This window comes from Struthio camelus, chromosome 13 (genome assembly GCF_040807025.1).
Source record: "Struthio camelus isolate bStrCam1 chromosome 13, bStrCam1.hap1, whole genome shotgun sequence".
Lineage (NCBI taxonomy): Eukaryota > Metazoa > Chordata > Aves > Struthioniformes > Struthionidae > Struthio > Struthio camelus.
This window is the reverse complement of record NC_090954.1, coordinates 22,813,586-22,836,176: the sequence shown is the minus strand read 5'-3', so window position 1 is coordinate 22,836,176 and position 22,591 is coordinate 22,813,586. Positions and strand designations below refer to the sequence as shown.

At 41.1% G+C, this 22,591-nt stretch overlaps 1 protein-coding gene across 1 annotated transcript in view; it reads right to left on the bottom strand.

Moving 5' to 3' along the window:
- Positions 1-22,591, bottom strand: part of UBE2D2 (ubiquitin conjugating enzyme E2 D2) — a 36,052-nt gene that overhangs the window by 12,819 nt on the left and 642 nt on the right. The window contains exons 2-5 of the mRNA XM_068959961.1: positions 11,450-11,513; positions 6,545-6,576; positions 6,372-6,449; positions 6,178-6,283 (exon numbers count right to left, since the gene is read on the bottom strand). Coding sequence (XP_068816062.1) covers positions 6,178-6,283; positions 6,372-6,449; positions 6,545-6,576; positions 11,450-11,513 — 280 coding nt within the window. The remainder of the gene's footprint in view (positions 1-6,177; positions 6,284-6,371; positions 6,450-6,544; positions 6,577-11,449; positions 11,514-22,591) is intronic.

The following is a 22,591-nucleotide window of genomic DNA, read 5'->3' as shown; positions in this document are numbered from 1 at the left end:
TCTGCGAGTTCTTTAAGGGTGATAAGGAGAAGTGACTGAGAAGCAACAGAATCTCCCTGCTGTGATCTGACTAGAGATACCGCAAGCATCAGTTCCTCCGAAGTGATGAGCTACCAGAAAGGAACATCCTAACTGGTTATGTTCTGACTCAACATTACCTTGGAGGGAGATAATTACAACAAATTAGAGGAGCCAATCTGAAATTCACCTACAAGTAAAAAGATTTCTTTGGGACTAGGGCACCAAGCAGCTTGGTCCGACGTGGAACATCAGTGAAAGCTCTAGCTCTCTTCTTGAGGACTCCTAGCTCAGCTTTGATGTCAAAGGCAAAGAGCACAGAGCTCTAAGTGCATAGGATAAGAAAAAAAAGACCAACTGCCCCTTAGAGAAGGGGTTACTCCTGTTGAATCAAGTCCTGCATGGGGCAAAAGATCTCAGCAGACACCAAGTCAGACTTCTCCCAAAGAAAGGTCCACCTTTAAGCAAGCCTGAGGATTACAGCCAGGAAAGTTTGCTACAGTTTTGAGGTGATGCAACTGAGACAGCTGCTTGTGAGCCAGATTGTCAAGAACAGCAAGGTCGTACGTATCCAGCTATTTGTCCTGGCTAACGTCACACAGCAGTCTCAGAGACGACCATATAATCAAAAAGCTTGTGTACTGACACAGAACAGTTGGATAAAGCAGGGGAATATCAACTCTTGCACACCAGGTCAATACCATGAGTTCACAATAATGGAAAGCAGCCTATCCTTGCCTGCTCCGTTCCAGATACTGGTATAACACTGGTCACTTAAGTTCCTTCTCTAAGGGAAAAGTAATCATTCTTCTGAAGGACGGGCCACAGGCTTTGCCAGATAGCGTTGGATTTCTTGATCTGTCAATGAACATAAAAGTCAATTTCTGGATAGCATAATAATGAAGCTCTTGTCAGCTGAAGCTTAATTCAGCCAGCTACTCTGGGGATTATGAAACGCCTCTGCTAGCATAAATTACAGTTGTGGACACGTATCACTGCTCAGGAATTCTTAATTCCATTTCAGAGGATTTATTCAGCTGTCCCACTTCTCATACTAGTGAAAGCTCCTCCTTTCTTCATCACCAGCCTGACAGCCAAAACCCTCTCATCTAGGTCTACTACTTCTTGGATCTGTTAGCAGCCTTGTGATGCCATTAAGGTACATGTCTGAGGGACTACCACATCGAAGACTTACGAGCTTTCTTTTTGGGGACAAGACCAGAGTAAGTGCATGATGGTTGAAAGACTGGTAGAATGTTAGCAAGTTCTCAAACACCTGGAAAAGACTAAGTGGGAAGGAAAAATCCTGCCATTTACATGGCTGTATAGTCTTCACACGAGGGGCTGAACTTGTCAGGGCTCCTGGGAGTATCACAAGGCAGAAGTTGAATGACAGTGCTTGTGTCTAGCACAGGCATAGCCACAACGTGACTTAACATGCAAGAAAAGCTCAGAGAAGCAGATATTCTGGGAAACTTGCGAGTAGAAAGGGTTTGACTCGGTTGAAACCATTTCCCTGGAAGCAAGGGTGTCACACGAGCAACCAGCTGCCTAATGTGATACCAAGCAGACTAAAGTACGAAATGAAAAGTTAAAATAGCAATATAAAGCTAAATTCCTTAATCTCACATTACAGCTGAGATTGCGCTAATCGTGTTTCAAGGAGAGTCATTTTTGCCTCATACACAAAAAAATGCACAAAATTTGCTGACCCTGTCTCATAAGGAAGGAGCAAAAATAGCTGTAGCCCATGTTCTTCAGAATGGCACTCTATTCCTCCAAAAAGGTAAGAGACACAGCTCCTGGAAGGATCACCTATATGAGAACCATATTTGAGTTTCAAATGCCAGAGCTTTCAAACTTTTGAGGCATACAGTTGCTGTATCAGCACCCTTTCATCAGGGCTGACAAGAAGTTAGAGGCATGTAGCCTAAGACTACAGCTGAAGAGACTGCTCTATCAGGGCTAACTTCAGAGGCTAGCTTCTGAATGACTTGCTTGTGACTGAATGGACTAGATGCATCTGGGTAAACACTCCTAAGAGTAACCCTGGACTCTGCCTAAGGTGGATCGTACTTTTTGAACATGGTCCCATTTCAGACTTTCAGCAATCTTACCCAGTCTTACAGGAAGTGTACCTTTAAACCTGAGTAGTTTAAGCTTCTTGCTCCAAAGTAACTTGAATTCCTGCTAAGCCAGTTCAACAATTTCTGGATGATGAGAGAAGAGAGATTAAGTTTTACCCAGTGCAACACACCTGGAAAGTTACACAAATAACTACGTAAAGCTCACAAAAGGGGTTGGAAGTGCTAGAATGTTTCCCATAAAACCCTAGCTCAGCACACACACAAATCAGTGTTTTGTGGTAAACCCATGACTCCTCCTTCCCTGCCCCCTACATTAGGGTAAGCGTTACAAAAGAAATCAAAAGCCAAAAGGATGATCAGTAACCAAGTTCCTCATTTTTTGAGGCATCTAGTGATTTGAGCTACAGAAACACTGAGTCCTAGGAAGATGAAGTTCATTTAAAGTCTGCTGAGTACTTGGGAATTCCCAGTAAGTCTTAAAAGTGATTGTTAAACACCTATACCTGTAAGGACAACATCACAAAATTCACATTGCATTGAGCATGTGAGAGTGAACAGTGTTAAGCCGAATTCATGAAGCAAGACTGAAGTTACTCACTGCCGTTTGACACGCAGTCTCTCAATGCACTGAATATAAACTCCATAGTTCATTAGTTAAAAATCACTGTCAAAACACAAATACCGGGGAAGGAGGAAGGGATAGGGCAAGTTCGCCTGACCTTTTCTAAAGGGGTACTTTGGTCAACATCAAACTTTAGCACACCACTTGCCAAAAATCAAGAGAGCGAGGTGTTTCTCAAGAACAGTTAAGAACAGTTGTAATCACTTTATAGGACATTTTGTTCACCTCCGATTTTCAGGCAGCAGTAATTCTTAGGTATGACTACATTAAGAACATTTTTACTTTAAGCCCATGCCTTCTGCTTAAGCTTTGGCATAAGCAGAAGAATTTAAAGCTTCTGCTTAAGCTTTAGATTAACTACCAAGGTACATGCTTAAGACAGTGTTTTAAGATTATTTATTCTACAATGAATACTCTACTCATTAAAGAGTATTTTTACTCCAGCACTACTAGTATCGGCAACTTAGCTATTCTACTATTTCTTGAGACACTTGGTGCTGTTCTCCCAACTCTCCAAAACCATTTTAACAAGTTTAGGAGGTGCAAACACTTAAAACGTGGAAAGTAAATCCAAGATTACTTTAACAGATTACCTATAGAGGGAGAGAAACTTTCATGTTTGGTGGTCTGAAATGAAATTGTTCCAATAGTCCTCAGACTCCGGCATTACCTATCTAACCCAGCCAAGACAGAGGCAGGCTCCCTGAGTCCCCCCTGGAGTAGCCTACCTTCCTCTGGAGTGTGAGGAAGCAAGACTCCTAACTATAGCTTATATTGGACAGCTAAGTAGCGCTGACACAATCTTTCCCACTATTTCCACCAAAAGGTAAAGCTACAGATTTAGATCAAGTCACGGCATTCCACTTCAGCGCTCCCCCATCAGAATTGGGGGGAGGGGGGGGGGAAGAAGAGGGCGGAAGTCCATGTTCAAGAAATTTGGGCTACTACAGAGTAATTGTAATAGAATACCCAGTCACATGAGCAGCTGACTGATCTCTACCATATACCTCAGAAGAGAGCAGTTTGTGATGAACTGTTTCCTAGAACTGTTTGTAGTCTTCCCTGTATATTCTGAGTAAGTACATCTTTGAGCTGTGTTCTAGCTAAAGATTTTAACAGCTTGCTCCCACTGGTAACCCCTTTTAAAAGGTGCCACGATTTAGGAAATACTTTAAGAAAAATCTATACAACAAATATTAAGTTGCTGCTTTTGAAGGGAAACAAGTTTCAAACTTAATGTTTTAAATCTTGTTATGCACTTAAATTACCTAATCCTAAAGCTTTTCCTATCAGCAGGACACTTACTCTTTGATCAGGCATCACAGAGTATTAACCTGACGGAAAACACGTCCACCCTAAGAGATTCAAGTTGCCTTTGTGGAAAATATCAATGCTTGTTCAAAGTGAGACCGATTCTTCCAAGTATTCACTCTTCCCCTGTAATAAGTTGCTGTCTGCTTTCTGACAAACATCCCTGTTACTTTTGAGGGAAATCCTCTCAATTTCTAGAAAGCTATCCATAAGACTTCCTCTTGCTGTCTTTATTTGACCCATGAAACAAATGCCAACAGAAACTCAGAAGAGGCTGTTTTCTCACCACCTAGATCCGTATGCATTTTGTGCCATACATTGGTGAGATTATATCACTGTTCATCTTTCACTCATATAAACACATTTATTCTCAGGAAGTATACTTTAAGAGGGGTAGGAAGGAGCGTGACAGAAGGTGCTAAGTAGTTCAAAATGGTTACACAGATCCTAAGGCTTACTTCAGCTGAGCCAGGAGGGTGAAAGAGGGAGAAAGAACTTCAAGGCAGAGAACAGAAGGAGCTAGAGATGTCCAAAGCATGTTGCAATGCAAATACAGTTACACAATTAATGCCAAAGCAGGAAGTTTAGTTTAGATTCAAAATGCACTATGACAGCCATAGTAAAAAGTGCATTCGTGTTCTTAACTGGCCACTTAAATTCTTGCACCATCCTTTTGCTTTTAACAGTCCTACTGACAGTGGGAATTTCTAGTATTTTCAAATAGACTGTTTACCACCCCATTGCATATCTGGCCATCTTAGAATCTAGAGTGATAGAGAGATACTATGCAACTTTATTACATGTTCTCCAACTCCGGCATTATGAACAGCATTTTAATCAAACACAAATACATCTTTCCATCTCCGACCGAAGCTAGTACTTGACTGAAAGCATTCATAGGGAAAGTGGTGTCAACCTGACAATCACTTGCCACTTATTGATACCATTTCTTCAGTTCTTTCAACTCACAGTGAAGACTTTCAGCTGCATGCACTAGCAGATTCACTTCTGGCAAGGAATAAGTCAGATATTGTTTTTGCTTTCCATCTGCTTCTACAAATGCAGAAGACTTTAGCCGGAGAGAGAAGGTAGGAACTTTCACTGCTTCAGTAAAAGGAAGATAGTTATGATAAGCAAGAGAAGGGTAACAGGAGTCACCTGTCTGAACCAAAAGAGAACTTGGGAATATCAACGCATGCAGTTTGAGAGAAGAATTACAGGTAACAGGAGAGCCTGTTAGAGCTAGGAGGGGATGTGAAGGATACTGTAACTACAAGTGCCAGGTACTTAAAAGCATATCCATAAAGCTGTGACACTTGGTAGTAGTTCATTACAGAGCTAACATGAAGCAAAACAGAATGATCAAGACATGGTCCATGTAGAGAAGAGATCCAAATTTTTCTGAATTGCCATGGCTAGGTCCGCAAAATGATAGAAGATCAAATATATGGTCTTATTTCAAAACGTTTAAACACCTCTGACCTACAATAAACAGGAATACTGCTCTAATAGGCAAAACATTTCCCATAGGGCCCTCAAATTTTCTTTGGCTAAAAGCAGCATTTAAGATGTTACAAGCAAGTTAGTTTTGAAACGTGTTTAAATACTCCATGCCATTGCAAGTTTTGTTAAAAAAATAAGCAACACACACCAATTTCTGATATTCTCTGGAAAAAAGGATCCATCTTAGAAGGCAAAGAATCAAAGTAGGTCTTTCAGTTAGCCTTTAAGGACATATCTGTTTTCCTCCATACGTTTTACTTTATGTGGCTTTTTAGACACTGAAGAAGTCTTGCTTTCTCGTGCACTAGGTTAAAGTTATTTTTTAGTTCAAGCAGTTGGATTAAGTGTATAATCTCCTGAGGAGAGGTGCCAAGACTACTACTATTGGTGTGAGACCACCAGTAAGACTTATCTGATCCACTGGCAAAACTAATCATTCTCCCTATAGAGAAAGGGAGATCAGATGTGGAAGAGCATCCAGCATTCATGAATTGGTTATGGGGTAGATGCGGGGCCACATGACTGAAGCTGCGACCACAAGAGCGGTTAATATTAGGAATGTAGCAGTTTTCACATTCTAAACCCAAATTAACAACTCATTTCAGCAGAGTAAAAATAAATGAGTATGGGAGGTACCTTTTGAAATAGTTAGTGCTGGAGACCACTGTGACCGTAGAATATCAAGACAAATGCTGCCATTACTGTTAATATTTGGATGATAGATTCTTGTTGTAAATGCAACCTGCAGAAGAAGGGAAACTTCAGTGTAGGCTCACAATTGTACATTACAATTTATGGTCCTAAATGGATTTATAGTACAAGCTACTCACCTTAGGTGGTTTGAAGGGATAATCTGTTGGGAAGTGAATTGTCAAGAAAAATACGCCACCCTGATAGGGACTGTCATTCTGTTAAGAAAAAGAATCATTATTCAGTTTGAGAAGTTATTCACAAGAAAACTAGTTTTAAGAAAATCTGTGAACATCAATTCCTTCATACTTACTGGTCCCATTATTGTAGCTTGCCAATGGAACACTGAAAAAGAGAAAGAGTGATTTACTACGGTTTCTGTTTGGAGAAGCTCAAGTAATGAGCTACTCACTTCCAGACAAAGCACTACAAAGGAGGGAGTCTATTTGTAAAACAAAACCTTCTGAAAGGCTGCAGGGAAGCAAGCCAACAAACTAAACAGACAGGATGAAGCTCTCAGCACTCCACACTCACTTGATATACACTTTTAGAGATTGTTGTGGTAGCGTACACCTGTCACATTCACCAAAACATCCCCTCACAACAAAAATCCAGACACTTACAGTCAACATTTTAGACCTAGCATAAATTTGTGCATTCAGTTTTGTAGTTCCCCATGAATTTCCACAAGTACTTGAACCAAAGCCCAGTTTCCAGTGACTACAGTGTCCTTTTAGAGTGAGCTACAGCAAAGCAAAGCTGTAGCACAAGCGTGCCCCTTTACTAGGCCGGATCTCTCCCATAAAGATTTAGTTGAGGGGACTGCCTGAGGGTAAGCCTAAGCCTTGCATTTGTCATGTGTAATTAAAAAAAAAGACACCTAAAACCAACAGTAGCTTATCTAACTATTTTAGCTTAGTCTCCACGCAGCCTCAAAGTTTCAGAGGAGCAAAAACCAAGGTTAGTTTTAAGAGAACCAAGACAGACAGAGGAATACAGGAAAGTCCGTTAAGTATTTGAGACCAGGATGTGCTAGCCCACCCATGCTGTCGGTTAAATTGATAAAAATTAAGTCTCATTCACATGCAGCTGGTCAACAGAATATCTAGATCTGGTAATACAGAATTGTGGAGAATGCTTTTATGCTGCAAAAAAAGCAAGCAAGATCAACAATGTTAGAAAGGAAATAAAGGAAACTCTCATACAAATTAACATTGCCCTGAGATCCTCTGCTTTCTCTGAAAGCTATATGGTGCTAGTCAGTTCAAGGTGTACCAGTTTAACAGCTGTCTAACAGTATTGCAGGAACTCTCCCTCTGCATGGAGATCAGTTACATATTTATATTATCTTCACAACAGGGGAGCCGTACAGAAGACTGTTCAGTTGTTGCAACACAAGTCTTCCTTAATGTTTTCTTACAGCACAGAAGTTGAAACCATCATATACAACCAGCGACTGATGTCTACAGCTTTCAAGGCTTCTACCTGCACCAAAGTAAACTTGGCCCACAGTGGCACTACTTGTTCTACTCTAGCATGAGCTGCTTTTAATTGCACACAGCGCAGGCATTACAACTGGGTATGGTATCATGCAAGGAGAGAAAAGTGGAGTAGAAACAACCTTACCAAGACTAAGGGAGAAAAGGGGTTACAAACCTCCTAAGATTAACAGAAGGTATTTTAAACATCACCAGCTAGCAAAGGAAAGCTACATCTGATATAGACTCAGGAAATAAAGACAATGGCTCACGAAGTCAGTCAAATGTAGCGTTCACCCATCTTAAAATACTTCAGGCAACTTCAGAATAAGCCCATACTACCTGTGGAAGGACAGAGAGCAACCTAGAAGACGACGACAGAGGGGTGGCGGGGGGGTAATGAGGGGTACTGCTAAGCATGAAATAAGAACCAAGAATTTCACAGGCATCAATTGAGAAGACAAGATCTGCTAGAATTGTACTGGAAAATACAGGTAACACTAGATGTTAACCCGCACACATTTACACACTAAAAGATAAGCTGGCATAACCAGCCATTACCCATAAATCCAAAAGAAGCCATGAAGAATTAAGAGAGCTTTACTGGTGAGCCTGAACATTTTACAAGTTTGGTGGGCTTTTCCTTCTGATTCCTACCCCAGAGTCAGGAAAATTCCTGGTTTAATTTAAGCTTTAGATTCTCACAACATCCAGGACAAGTTTGATGAACTGAAAGATGAACGCGTCATGCAAAGCTATTTCAGTCAATTATTTACTTTGAAATCAACCATTCAAAAACTTATTTACCAAGAAGGAAGTCTCTGACATTCAATAGCTGAGCAGAGCTACCTGCTTGGAAGTGAACTGAACCACTTATTTAGCGCTTAGGAAGCATACTAAAGCTTTGGCTGTACAAGCCCATCACAAACATCTTTCCAAAACAAATTGCTGGGTGAGGGAATTAAAGACAACATTACTGAGAGAAAGGAAATCCTGCCCCTAAAGTTAACAGGGCACAAGCAGCTTTTCTCCTTTCACAAGGTTTAGGAAATACAAGGATGAGAAGCTTATAACAAGGAACAGATTCATCAGCTGGACTAGAAGTACCACCACTTTGCAAGCACAGCATGTTCTAAGTTTTGAGGAACTTCATTCCGACAAGACAGCCTACTCAAAACTAGAATATTGGGGTATATAGGGAAGAAGTCACCTTTCCGTTTCTATTCATTTACTCATACCTCAAATGTCAGCTCTCAACAGTGAGAGTTAAGATCTTCCAGAAGGAAAGATGGCATGAAGACACATGAATTTAGTACTACTGCTGAATACAGGAAGCTTTAAAGCAACTTTCCATTGCATTTATCAACTCATCTTCCCACCTCCTCTATCAAATCATCTCAAGCACCTTTGATAAACTGTTTCACAACTGCTCATAACTGTTTCACTTTGATAAACAGTTTCTGAAGAGTTTTACATGGCACAAAAATCTCACTTGCAAGTTTATGGGAAGAACAGCCTCATAAACTGGCCCTGTATCTTAATAATTTCCCTTCTATGCAGTTTCACAACTGCATGCTTGAAATACACTTTGAAGACAGAAATAAATTATGGAGTAACTAAAAAAGCTTGATATAACCGTTAGAAACCTCAAAAGTAAATGCAGCTCTGACTTGTCTGAAAGCACTGCTAAAAAAGGCTCTGCTTCTTTTAGATGTTTTCATTCTTGAGTTTTTAAGCCTAGTCCTAAATTTTTTGTAGGTCTGAGTTTTTACACACTTCAGCACTTCTGAGTGGTTCAGAAATGACTTGAAGATCTCAGCAGTTAGTTTTTTCCTTTTACGAAGGATACCAAAACTTAAGTTCTTGGAGCATAAGAACAGCTAGATCTTGAACCAGCAAACTTGAGTTTCCATTACTATTGCCCACTCTCATGAGTCAGATGCTATGATGAACAGCACATTTGTCAGAGATACTGCACAAGCTACAAACCCATGCTTTTTAACAGCATAGACAGCGTAACATCCAGCCGGAACTAAAGTGGCTGGAGTGTTCATTATATAGCCCTTCCTATATGGCACAGCCACTAAAAGAAAAAAATTGGATCGATTTCTACTTCTTCCGCATTTCATATATTAAATACCGATGCAAAGGTATTCATAATGCAAATACCTGGATTTGCCCCAGGGCCGAAGGTAAAACCAAAGCAAAAAGTGAATTTAAGTGTAAGTCATGACGAGAGTTCTGCTAAACTTGCCAGTTTGTGAAGCTATGAATAAGAGTTGAGGAGTCGCTATGGAAAAGTAGCTTGCCAAAAAGGTGCAAGCAGGCTTTTCTCTAACTAGGCTTATAAGTGCACAACTTGTGAAACTGTTGCAATTCAGTTTAAAAGTTAAGGCATCCTACGAAAAATTTCAGGAAGTACAGGCCAACAATTAAGCCGCCCTATTCACAGCTAATCAAAGCAGACGGAACATGACCTAGAACTGATTTAAAGAAACATCCACATAAAGACCATTTAGTTGACAGTCACATAACATCACATCTTGCCCTCCCCTAGGCCAAGACATGCTTCTTCCTATTATAAAGCAGTATGTCAGAAGAGAAAAAACGCAGAGTAGGGCTTTTTAAGCAATAACAGATTTCTTCCTGCTTCAACACTTCTCAGTTTTTAGAGTTTCGAAAAGGAGAGAACAGCCAGTTCAAAGCACACACACCAGGAGAACAACTTTCCATAAGAATGAAATAGGAAAGACCACCAGCTGATGCACATGCCAAAAAGATACTCCTAGGCATATGGAACCAGGCAGTGCCAACCGATTTGAATGCTCTTTTTAAAATAGCAGTACCACCTGATTTATGGATGCACTACCTGTACTTTCTCATCTGATTTGAAGCTATGTCCAAATCAAGTGACAGTTAGTCCATTACAGCAGGATTTAAACACTCTGATTTTGCTTAGTAAGCAATCCAGAAGTAGTAGTAAGCCAGACTGAGTCAACTCCTGCTTAAAAGTGGAGAAGAGCCAAGCCTGATTTTCAGTTCCTACGTTCTGATGTGCCCTATAACACAGTAACACAAAACAGATTAAAAGAACAAGTGATGTCGCCAATGTTCCTGTAACTCACTGACCACAGTAATTAATTCAAGTTTGTAATATGCAGTAAAGTTTTTTTTTTAAGCTTTAATTCACTCAGTTTCCCTTTCATTCACATTTTACCCTCTTATCCCTAAGGATTACATGTAACCCTTTCACAAAAGGCAGTGGCAACTTCAGCTCCTGGTTAAAATACTGTTAACCCTGACCTCGCTGTACTAATGAGGACTAGGCTGATTTCTTCCTTTACAGGACCCTGTGATTACACTACATATAATTTCGATAACAAACAAGTTCAGAAAGCTGTATTAAGCTAGCTTGCTGCTTTTGGCCAGAGAGCTGAAGTTTACGAGCTTCTGCAGACAGCACGCAGTGCAAAAATAGTGAAAGACTAACTTAAAAGCAAGCAGCCTAAGATGTGTTTAGCACCCACAGCTGCCCCAACTGAAGTGACTTGAGGGGTCTTCAGTGACTCATGAGAGAAGTATTAAGGGATATGGAAGGGCAAGTTTAAGGTTTATATAGAGAGTAACAGCTAGCACACTTAACCAAAACATCGTAAGGGCTCTCCTAGCTGAGAAAATACAGAGGAAAGTTAGAGATTCAAGTGTGTGTTTGGTTAACATTCAGATACTACCATACTTACTGTCATCACCAACAGGCCCTGCTGAACACTGTGCTGGAGGATCACGTGCCAGATCATTCAACTCCTAAAAAACAGGAATAGTTTGTTTAATATATGGTTGGTTTTGAAGTTAACTCTAAAAACACTGCTATTAATACTTGGGCTACCATGCCTACATCAATATGATTTTTCTGATACTGAAAGGAGATTAACCCCACAAAACTAATAGCCAGTACTCCAGAAAACAAAGTTGTACCTTAAAGTAAAATATTTGGCACACACCTTCAGTTACCTCCTTTAGCATTTCCAAACTATTAAGACACAGCAATGTTCATTAAGTCATAGGGCCAATCACATTAGTTTCAATGAAAGCAAAGCTAAAGTACAGAATGTAAGAAATCAAGCATTATCAAAGTATTATACACTCTACTATCTGCAGGTCATAGAAAGATAAGATGGCTTCAATGCAAATACACTCTGTATTAGACTTCTTTTTAACCCTCGTATTATAACAGCTCCCAAGTTGCTCCTGCTATAGCAAACTAGTCTGTCTCTAGGACGCAGCTGTCTTTTTGCACTATATAAAACTTTAATAGCCTGGTTGTCTTTATCACCATATCCATGCATCAGTGAATAGAAGTGGTGAACTGAACAAATGCAAGTTATTATGCAGCTACAGAACTGCTAGTCCATGAATGGAAATTCTCACAATTTAAGAATTTTTTTTGTTATGTACCTGTATCAGTCAAATCTTATTCTGAAGAAACCCTATCAAGAAACTCAAAATTTCTCAAGCCAAGTGTATTGAATAAATCAGAATGTTGCTGAGATATAACATATTTCAGTTTAAAGTAAATTTCCATTCAGGTTAGAAGAAAAAGCATTGAGAGCTGAATTTTATGCAGAAAACGGTCGACACTGCCACCAGCAATTTATGTTAGCAAATTGCTCCTCCTAGACATAATACCAGGTATGAGCTGATATTCGTGCTACTTTTGCTCAGGAAGTAAAGATTTAATGGGAAGTGGAAATAGAAGTAAAGCTCTGAAATCAAGCCTATCTGCTCTAATTCTGGCTCAGCCATTGACCTGCTTTGCATGACTTTGTTAAAGAGGCAAAAACGATGGGCCAAAACAGGTTAGCTTCTGGGCTGGCTCAGTCTAGGAAGCTAAATATAAACACCAGACAACTATTATGAGGAGAACTAAATCTAGCATTCAGGAAACATTCCCATGCTGCGTCCCCTGGCCTGCTGCACGTTCAGCTTTACACATTACAGCCTGCAAGGGTTACTGCAGCAGGCTGCCTCACTTCACTTCTCCACAGTGGCGTCCTCGGAGATAGAGGGTTTATCTGAAGCTTGTGAAAGACAAAACACGGAAGGACAAGGAAGGACAACGATCAAGACAAAGTGACTGCAGGAAGTGTAAAAGCTTACGGCTTAACTGCCTCTTGTTATTTACAAGTAGCATTTAAGTTCTTGAATAGATGACCTCTAGAAGTTCTGGCCTCTGCTTCCCCATGAATAGGGAGGCCACTTCTGACCAAACCCGCTACCTAAGCGGAAGTTGCCAGATACCACAACAGGAAGTGGAGCCCCACTTCAGACTTACCTGTCTGATATTGCCTTATACCAGACAAGTGAATTTCAAGATTTGTCCCCCTCTCAGTATGTGATTCCCCAAGAGTCTTGCAGTGGAGACGCAGAGCTTCACATATTCAGATTCCTGTATAGCACGTAAAAATGAGGCTCCCAACCTTTAAAGAGCCCACTTGAAAACCTCCTTGCTTGACACCATGGACAACTGAAGGTTTTCTGGTGTTCCCACTGAGCTTCTTACAGAGCTGATGCAAGCAAGCCCTGCTTATCCATCTTATGGGGTAGATATTGAGAATGCAGCATCTGCTGAACAGCTACCTCTACACCTGAACGTAAAGAGCATTTCTAAGCATATCTGTAGGAAATAAGGGGAGAAAAAATCTTTCAGAGGTGTCAGTTACGTAAGTCAATTCAGAACAGCCAATTTCACTCACACAAGGATTCCCTTCTCAATTGCAAAACTCTGCTACCATTAAAAAAAAAAAAACAATTACACTGCTCTCATTCCCCATCAACACACTTTACCCCATCCAATGGGCACCTCTCCCCATTCTAAGTCCAGATAAGCACGATGAGCATCATTAAGAGTAATGGAAACATACTGTTCAGCCAACATCCCAAAGAAACGCATGCAGTAACACATTTTTAAGACAGTAATAGTCTGCAAAATATAGTGCCCCTCACAGCAACAACCTGCGCTGCGCTCCATTTCAACATCAGTAAACCAAGAGACACTCCTTGCCATCAAGGCAGCAAAGGAGCATGCAGTCAGTCACATGCCATGTCATTGACACTTTCACGGTCACCTGAAGGCCACATACATTTTTTGTGGTCAGTCAAGTCATGGCTAGAAAGAATTAAGTGACTCTCTACCTGCACAAATTCCGAAGTACAAGCATAAGAGTTTACAAATACAGACGATCCTAATTTTTCCTAACAACTCTCAGTAACTGCCTAAAGTTCATTTTCAAACACTATTGGACTCAAATCTTCTGGAGAAGACATTGATGCTACAGTACTCAAAAACTCTGGTCAGACATCTATTAAAAGAAAAAAGCGTCTCCTTCTTGCCACTTGCAACTCTTCACTCCAGTTTTACATACACACAGGATGCAAAAACACTAAGCTTTATGAGAGAAAATACAACTGTAAGAAGCCATGTTTTTCATGCAAGACCACAACATCCTACCACTGATTAGTTTTAAGAACCTACTATACATCTTCCCTCCTATACAGGGGAAATAATTACACACTCCGCCTACAGCTTGAACATGTTTTATTATCTAACAGAATTCAGACCTCCTAAGCTACCCTCAGGTTTACCCTACATCCTACAGCTCAAAAGCAGTACTGTTCCCATGTATGGTGGAAAGAGCACACTTCATGTGTCATCACTGAAAAAAGTCCCATGACAAGGTGGAAGACACAGTGAAGTTCAGTTAGTAGTTGCCCTGCTTCAAAATATTCTCTCTTCAATCCTCAGTTCCAGTTAGAAGGAATACTTGCAGTTTTTTGAAGCTTTGTATAGTATCTCACCAGAAAGAATACTTACGATGAATACTCACACCATCTGGGTCAGCACTGAAGCTCCCACCTAAGGCTGTATTTCAGGTTCTGCTCCAAAAGCTCATATCAGATTAAAGCGTCACAAATTAAAAGGCCTACGTGAGGAGTGATGCATAAGTTCCTTGCATTTGGAAAAGCTTAGCAACAAGTCTCAATACAAGCCTCTGTTCTTCAAATATTGTAGAGTTTTTTAGAACAGCTCAGGTGACAGTGAGAAAGTTTAACTTCCACAATACACCTTCTTTAGAGTACAGTCATTATCCACAGCGGACAGCTAGTTGCTGCTGAACACCAGAGAGACTAACATGTTACAGGATTTGCTGGCAAGGCGCAGACAACAGAAGTTTTTAACATGCCATTCTCTTGAAGCTGCCTACCTGCTAGGCAGACTTCCACTAGTCAGTTCTCAGACTTGCAGAGCCAAGTTTAAGAGGAATGATAATTACATACAGTTGCATTCATCCAGTACAAATATAGAAGAGCGTACACTGCTGCAGTAGAGCGTGCCAAATTTTCGCAACCACCCAAGAGGTTATCCTGCCTTTTGAGAACTTTGGCACAGTTTCTGAAGTCCTCCTAACCAAACAGCAGATCTAGCGAGGTGTTTGTTTCCAGATGTTATGAGGCAGACTGAAAAGCAGCTGATTCATAACCCAAAATGAATGACTCGAGAGTTCAAATAAAACCTGAATTCATAATACATACATACAGGATTCAATTACATTTTGGTACGATCTACAAGGCAGCCACTACCACACGTATCAGATCCTAAGCTGCAAGGTCTGCTAATGTTTCCTAGCAGTCAGGGATGGCTTCCTGGTCAATGATAGTTTGAAATCAGTGTTGTCAAGATCAGACTAATACCTGAAGAAAGCTGTATCTGGTTACCATTCAAGAATGTTTCTGATCCTTAGGCATATGGAAGTTTTACTTTTTAAAGAGTGAAGAATTAGGCAGCCTTTAGATGAAATTTCAGTTTTCATTTTTCAGCTCCTAGAAGCCTATCTCAGAATGAATTATCTTCAGCAGGAAGACTGATTTACCAAACTCCAAGTTTTTGCCCTCTCCCCTGCAGCACACTACCCTTGGAGTTGGGCCTACTGCTGAGGATTATATTAACTTGACCCATCTTTAAAAGTTAAAAGCATCAATTGGTTCCTCAGCAAAAACGAGCAAGTTGGAACATGCTACAAAGCACAGCAACACACAAGAAACATTGCCTAAAGATCAAGTACTATCACTATACCCATGAACTAGTTATCCTAATTTAAAGCCACAAAACTCACACACACACAAAAAATATTTAAAAACACAAATCCACTTTTTGGAGTTTAAGTTCCCAATAAAAAAAGTATACTCCTACTCAGAAGTTCCAGGAAAACTATATTCCCTCTTTTCTAAAAGACCAAGCCACAGGTTCACCTGCTGTGCTACCAAAGTCATGTATATCATCAGCCGCCAGTGTACACTGGAAAGCCAGTGCCACAAGTCTCATTTCAATCAAGCTCAATTGCTACCCCTCTCCCATTATTCCATTTCCTACTATCTAATACATTGTAATTAAAACTGCCATATCCTAATCAAGGAGATCAAACTACATAAGAAGTTTTTAAAACACTGTCAAATATAAGTGTTTTAGTTTAAAGTGAATTATAACTCAAAACAGGTACAGGACTAACCGTAAGCTTCAAAAAAATCTGTTACAGAGGTTCAAAGTTATTCCTCTAGAGAACAAGCCACGCTATGTACCACTCTCTTGAGAAAGCTGCTCTGAATAGAAGACCAGACTAGTTTTAAGGATCTGAAGTTAATGCTGATACAGCCTTCAGCAAGGATAAACAAGATGGAAGATAACTACCAACATCATGAAGCCAACCTAGTGAGTAGTAAACACCACTGTCCTGTGGCAGTCATTTCCAACAATTTTAAATAAACTTTGGTAAAATTCCCTAAATACATTAGATATGCTTCCAAGCAGTTAAGAGTACCTAAAGTTCTTTTAGTTAGGACTCTATGGTACCCTGCCTTTCCTCCTTATTCCAGTTTCAGGAAATTCCTATAGTGAAAGTTACTGAGACCACATGATTAGCCTAGTAAGTCTAATTTTCACTTGCAGTAGCAACGTGACAGCAAAACAAGCTTTTAATCTGACTTTAGCAAGTTCCTGTGCCTAAAGTCCTGAAGTCTTCCACGACAAGCAGTCTAAGATTGTGTTGTAAAATTGTGATTTATCTAACTGAAATAGAACTTCAAGCCACTTAACCTTTACTTAGCAGCAGCTGTCAGAAGAGCTCTGAGCAATACAGAAACAGGGTGAAAGTCAAATTAATAGCAACTCTTTCTTACCTCAACATGAACAGCAGCAAAATCACAGCTCAGGTGAGCAGCTGCCAGCCACCTGAGTATGTCTGACACAGAAGTTAAATGTCCTAAAAGTCTGCTCAACATTTTATAGGCCAGTAGGTTCTACGTTTATCTGTTACAGAAGACACTATGTAGGATAAGGTGTAATGGCCTATTACTACAATACATTTTACATCACTTATAGACATACTATCTGTTTATCAGGCAGTACCTTTCTGCAAAGCAGCGCTCACATGCGCACACCAAGGTCAGATGACCAATTCCAGACAGCATTCAGAAGCTCTTTTCTGGTCTACGAGGCCTGCATGATTCCCAAATACCTGCCACTCTAAGGCTACTCTCCCCTATTAACAGAAGCATTTTAATCTTCAGAAGGATTTTAATCATTTTTCCTTTGACTGAGTCTGCTTTTTCAATACTTGAAATGGCTCAGGTCCACTGACTTTCTTGACTTTTTGCAAGTCTCAGCAGAAGCGTTAGAAGGCAATCAGCTAACTGAGTAACTTAAAAAGTCAAGCTGCATCAAGTACAAGGGAATAAGCAAGTTACGAACAAGTTCTGATATACTGGTCACCCTTCATCTCTAAGCCTGAAAGACAAGAATACTCACAGCAATGCATAACTTCCTTCTGGTGGGGAATAGGAGTATCAGCAAAGCCTAGGTAACGAACAGAAGCTTCACCAGCATACTGTGTACTGCTACGAGCAAGGTATTTAATTCAGATGGGCTGCACCAGCAGTTCCATGAATGCAATAAAAAGCTGCAACGGAAGGACTAGGCTGTTTCTACTAGCTGCTTTACAGTAAAGCCAATAGTTCAGAAGTAAGACTGTCACATCCACACAGGCAGCATGCACATCTCAAAGTTTGTACTTCAGAATTATTAGCTATTCAAACGATATTGATGTAAGCCCTCTGCTAGTAGACTTCATTTTTGACAGGAGTGACACTTCCGCATTTTATAGGGTCAAGCAGCTCTGGACTACAAGCGAGCCTGTCGAGTCCAGGCATCATTACAGATTAGACTTTGGTTCTGTGGAGCGGTACTGCTTATTTGCAGAGTTCCAAAAGCAGGCATTCCTCTACCATAAGCAAATATTTTACCTCAGCAAGGCAGGGCTCAAGCACAGCTTCTGTTTTGCCATGCCCCTCATTTTAGGGGTTCTCAAGCAGTTCATATGGGGGAAATCCATAAGAGACAGTGAATTAACCTTTCATTTGCTCTCCCATTCAAATCAACTCCAAATGGTGTCCTACCTAATCAGTTATGGGTAATATATTTCCTAAAAATAAGCAATGCAGAGAGGGACATGGCTGAATCCAAAGTGTTTTAGCTTAAATCTTAAATAGAAACCATTCATTACAGCCCTCCACTACAAATCTTGTCCCATCTCTAGATATATTTAAAATAAATACAGCATGAAGATAACAGTAACATTAATTATCCCTACACTTCATGGCTATTCTGCAATTGGTTATGCAGCCCGATTTGTCCAAAGCTAAACACTTCTTCTGACAAGAAGAGTCTCACATTTCTTAGACCAGGGAGCCAATAAGCACCTAGACAAAAATTAAGAAAACTACTGCCTGGAAGAACGTGCAATGAATAATACAAGCCACAATCCAACAGCGAGTCTCAGAGTTTGAGACCTTTAGGACTACATGCTTAAAGAACAGCTGCTGCTTCTTAGTGCAGACACGCTACACTAGCTTGAGTCTCTGGAGAACTCCAGCAACAACTGTGTCTCCAGAGACATGCCCAGGACTAGGGCTGACTACTGAGGTTCTTGTACCAGCTCACATGCCAGGAACAATACTGCTTACCAGACTGCAAACAACTTCATTCCATTTACCATCCCTCTTGCCACCCAGAGGAGTTCAACACGCAAGAGGCCATTTTAGATATCATCATTTGCGCTGCAGCAAAGGCTTATTCCTCTTCAGATTTTCTGCTTTAGTTAAAGTTCTCACCAGTGCACTATCAAAGCTTACAAGAACTCTGGAAGAAGCCTCATCGTCCATGGTAGAGTACAAAACCCAAACTGTCAAGTATTTATAAAGCCAGTAGCAAAACTGAGAACTGAATAGTAATATACTGAGACAGATAACACCCTCTAAAAATGCCTAAGCAGCAGCTTTTGTTCCCACTGTCTCTTTGTACTCAGGTCTACTGTGACTAGTTCTACTTAATCCACATTCGGCAGGCTTCTGTTCTTGTCACAAGGCGCAAGAGCAAAGGTGGGAAACTTGCTGTTCTGCTGCTTATTATGACAAGGATGATCATTACGCATGAAATACTGCTGCTGCTTTCCCTAAAGACCAGAACAAAAATCACGACGACATGAACACTCTCCACAGGATTTAAAATAGCTGCAGTGTACATGACCAATGACTATTACCCAAGTCGGAGTGAAATAAAACTATGGTAACTCAAGTTAGAGTACTTCTTTTTCATCTGTAGCTTGACTCACAAATAACTTGAAAAGTAGTGATAGAGCAAATAGTTATATTCCCCTTCACATATTTGGTTCACGTCGGAGATTTTGGCTTCAGCCCCATCACTACTACTCTCCTCAATAACCACTAAGTCTACCAAAATGCTTCCTACTTTGTAGAGGTCAATATACATCATTACTTTAGCAGTGCTCAGTACCACGCTACTTTTCAAGTCTTTAAAGACTCATGTTACCTAACAGTCCCCCATTGTCCTTCAGGATTCTTTTTCTTTGAAAAGGAGCATGAACAATTAATCCATGAGCACCTAATGTTAACAAAGACTAAGCATGTTCAGTTTCTCTTCTGTTGAAAATGCAGACTTGAAATGTAAGTGCTCTGTGAGAATGTTTAATCCTGAACCTGAATGAATACTAAACTACAAAGGAGCTTCATTTAGCTTTGCTTACTGCACTTCATAAGGTACCAGGCAAAAATTACACCCTCCTCACAAAACCTCTGCATTATTTGTTTTCTCATCTTTTTTCCCCCCACCCCTTCCCAGCAGTCACATTTATTCTGTCCTACCACTGACTTTAGTGCCCCAGGTATAACGGCAGGCATATGACCCACCCCCAAAAAAGCAATGATCTTTCAAAACACCTCCAAATCCACAAACGTATCGCTGCAGTAATTCAGAACAGTCTTCACATTGCAATAAGTGTCACTGAAATAAGTGACAGAACGATGCAGACTGAACTGCCACTAAACTAGATACTGATACTAAACTAGAATGTAACTTCCTTAAAAGCAAGTCTAACTCAACCACATCTGAGATTTGTGATCATTTTCTGCCAAATTTTTTGGATGAATCCACTTCTCCCTTACCTGTGCTTCTTGATGACTAGTTAAGTAAAAAAAAAAAATACATATGTATATAACCCATTACTGCACACTTTTGTGAGGAAATTTAAATATACTAACATAATTATAGTCTACACTCGTCCCTTTTATGCTCTACCTATTCCATGAGGATAGGAAAGCCTTCAAGCTCTCTTCAATTTTCTTCCTTCTTCTTTCCTTTGCTTTAATTTGATCATGATTAAGTTTCACAAATACTTAAAGATAACCTACTACCATAGCAAAGACATTAATATGTTGTCTAAATCTTGTATTATATACAGAAGAAAACAGAACTAGCAAGAGACTTTGAACATCTGCCATCAGATTCACGTTTATTTCTCAAATATATTAGACCCACATAGATAATTCAGACTAGAAATCCTAAGGGAGGACTGGCTTCTAGATCTGAAGTTTGCATGCAGATTCTAGGCTGAAAGCTACACCTTTACGCGAGAGGATACCAATTCCCTGCCTGAATCACCAAGGCAATAAAAACACGCTTGAATAGTCCTCTCTGGGGGAGATGGCCTTTTTTTTGCGTCTGAAATATGCTGTGATGATCAAGTAAGCTATAGTCTCAATATCAGAGGGGAGACTCAGAAGCAATGATTTTTCTAGAAAGCTAGCATATGGACCATGGCATGCCTCCTGCTCCAGAAGGAAGCATGTCTCACACACATTTCCCTACAAGCATACTAGATAGCTTCATCAAACAAATAATCTGAGTCAATGCTATTCTACAATACACCACACTATTTTGAGTAGCTCAAATGTGACAGACTTACTATGCCTCACATTTCACTATCCAGTACCCACGAGCTCCTTCTTCCTCAAGGAAGGATTAAAAACTTAAACAGAAAGCTTAGAAGCAAGCTATGTCAAAACTTTCAGTGAAAACAGCACTGCTCTACGCCACGTATCCTCTTCTAAAAAATGGCAAAAACCGCTTAACAAAATACCACATCAGTACATGGTATCTTGATGCTATTAAGCGCTAAACATACCCCATTTCTGAAACTGGGTAATTTGAGAATGCATGTGTGTTAAGCAACATTTCATTAGATGCAGCAGTTGCTAGACTGAAGCTGCAGGATGCCATTTCCCAGGAGACGCTGCCCCCCGCCATACCCTTCCGCAGCTGCGGCAGGCAGGTGGGCAGGGGCCTCCAGCACAGCCCCTGGCCTGGGCACCGCCGCGCAGCCAAGCCCCCTGGCGGCGATGCAGCTCACGGCAGCGCGGCTCCACCAGCTGCCTGGGGCACGGCCTCGGCCACAGCGGGCACCTCGCTTCTGAGGAACAAGGAGAGGGAGAAGGAAAAGAGACAGGAGATAACCCCAAAGAGAAATCCACTATCCTCATAAAACAAAATAAAACAAAAAACAAATAAAACAAAATTCACACTTCCTAGTTCCCCCCTCCACCCTCGAAGACATCAACTCCTAGAAAAAGATCAGCCCCAGAGTCAAGAATCGACTGCTTCAGAGCGCTTGTCTGAAGGAAATGGAATCGTGGTAAGAATTTAACAGACCTTCTACTCTGAAGAAAAAGAAGCGTCATTTTATTCTAGGCTCCAAAAGCATTCTGTATCTTTGGCAGTCACAGTAGCACCAACACAACCGGGCCTGCTAACAGTATAGAGATCAGAGTCAAAGAAGCAACAAGAAACCTGGTCTGCTTCAGACTTGCCACCAAGTTTCTCTTGTTTAACCTTTTTCAGCTTGGCTGCTACCACCTTTCTTCATTTCTGGAAAAGGCATGATGTTCCCTTTCCTCAATCTTTAGGCAAGCGATGATCATGCTAATAACAAAAAAATGAACATGCAAGTCCCCTAATAAAATCGAAAAAAACCCGCAAATGTTTACTTCAGTGTTTAAAAAAAAAAAAAAAAAGAAAAAACATAAAGAAAAAAAGAAGAGGTTAAAACACCCTTCAAGAACTCCCGCAGTAACTGACCCCGAGCAGACACTGCCCTGCCCAGGCAGGACGGTCCCGGTCCCCGGGCCCCACGTAGGGCCTAAGGCATGAGGCCGGAGAAGAGAGCTAGAGGTGCGGGCTGCGTCCCAGGGGAGCTCCCTGCCTCGCCGAGCGGGCAAGGCCCAGCCCATGGCTTCCCCCAGCCGAGCTGAGGGGCCCGGCCCGGCCGGTCCATCCTCCCGAGCCGCACAGGCCGCGCCGGGCCGGCCCAGGGCAAGCGGCCTAGCCGCTGCCCACGGGGCGGGGGGGCAGCGGGGCCGGCGGGGAGGCCGGGCCCGCCGGGGCAGGCCGGGTTATGTAAGGCGAGCGCTAGGCCGGGCCG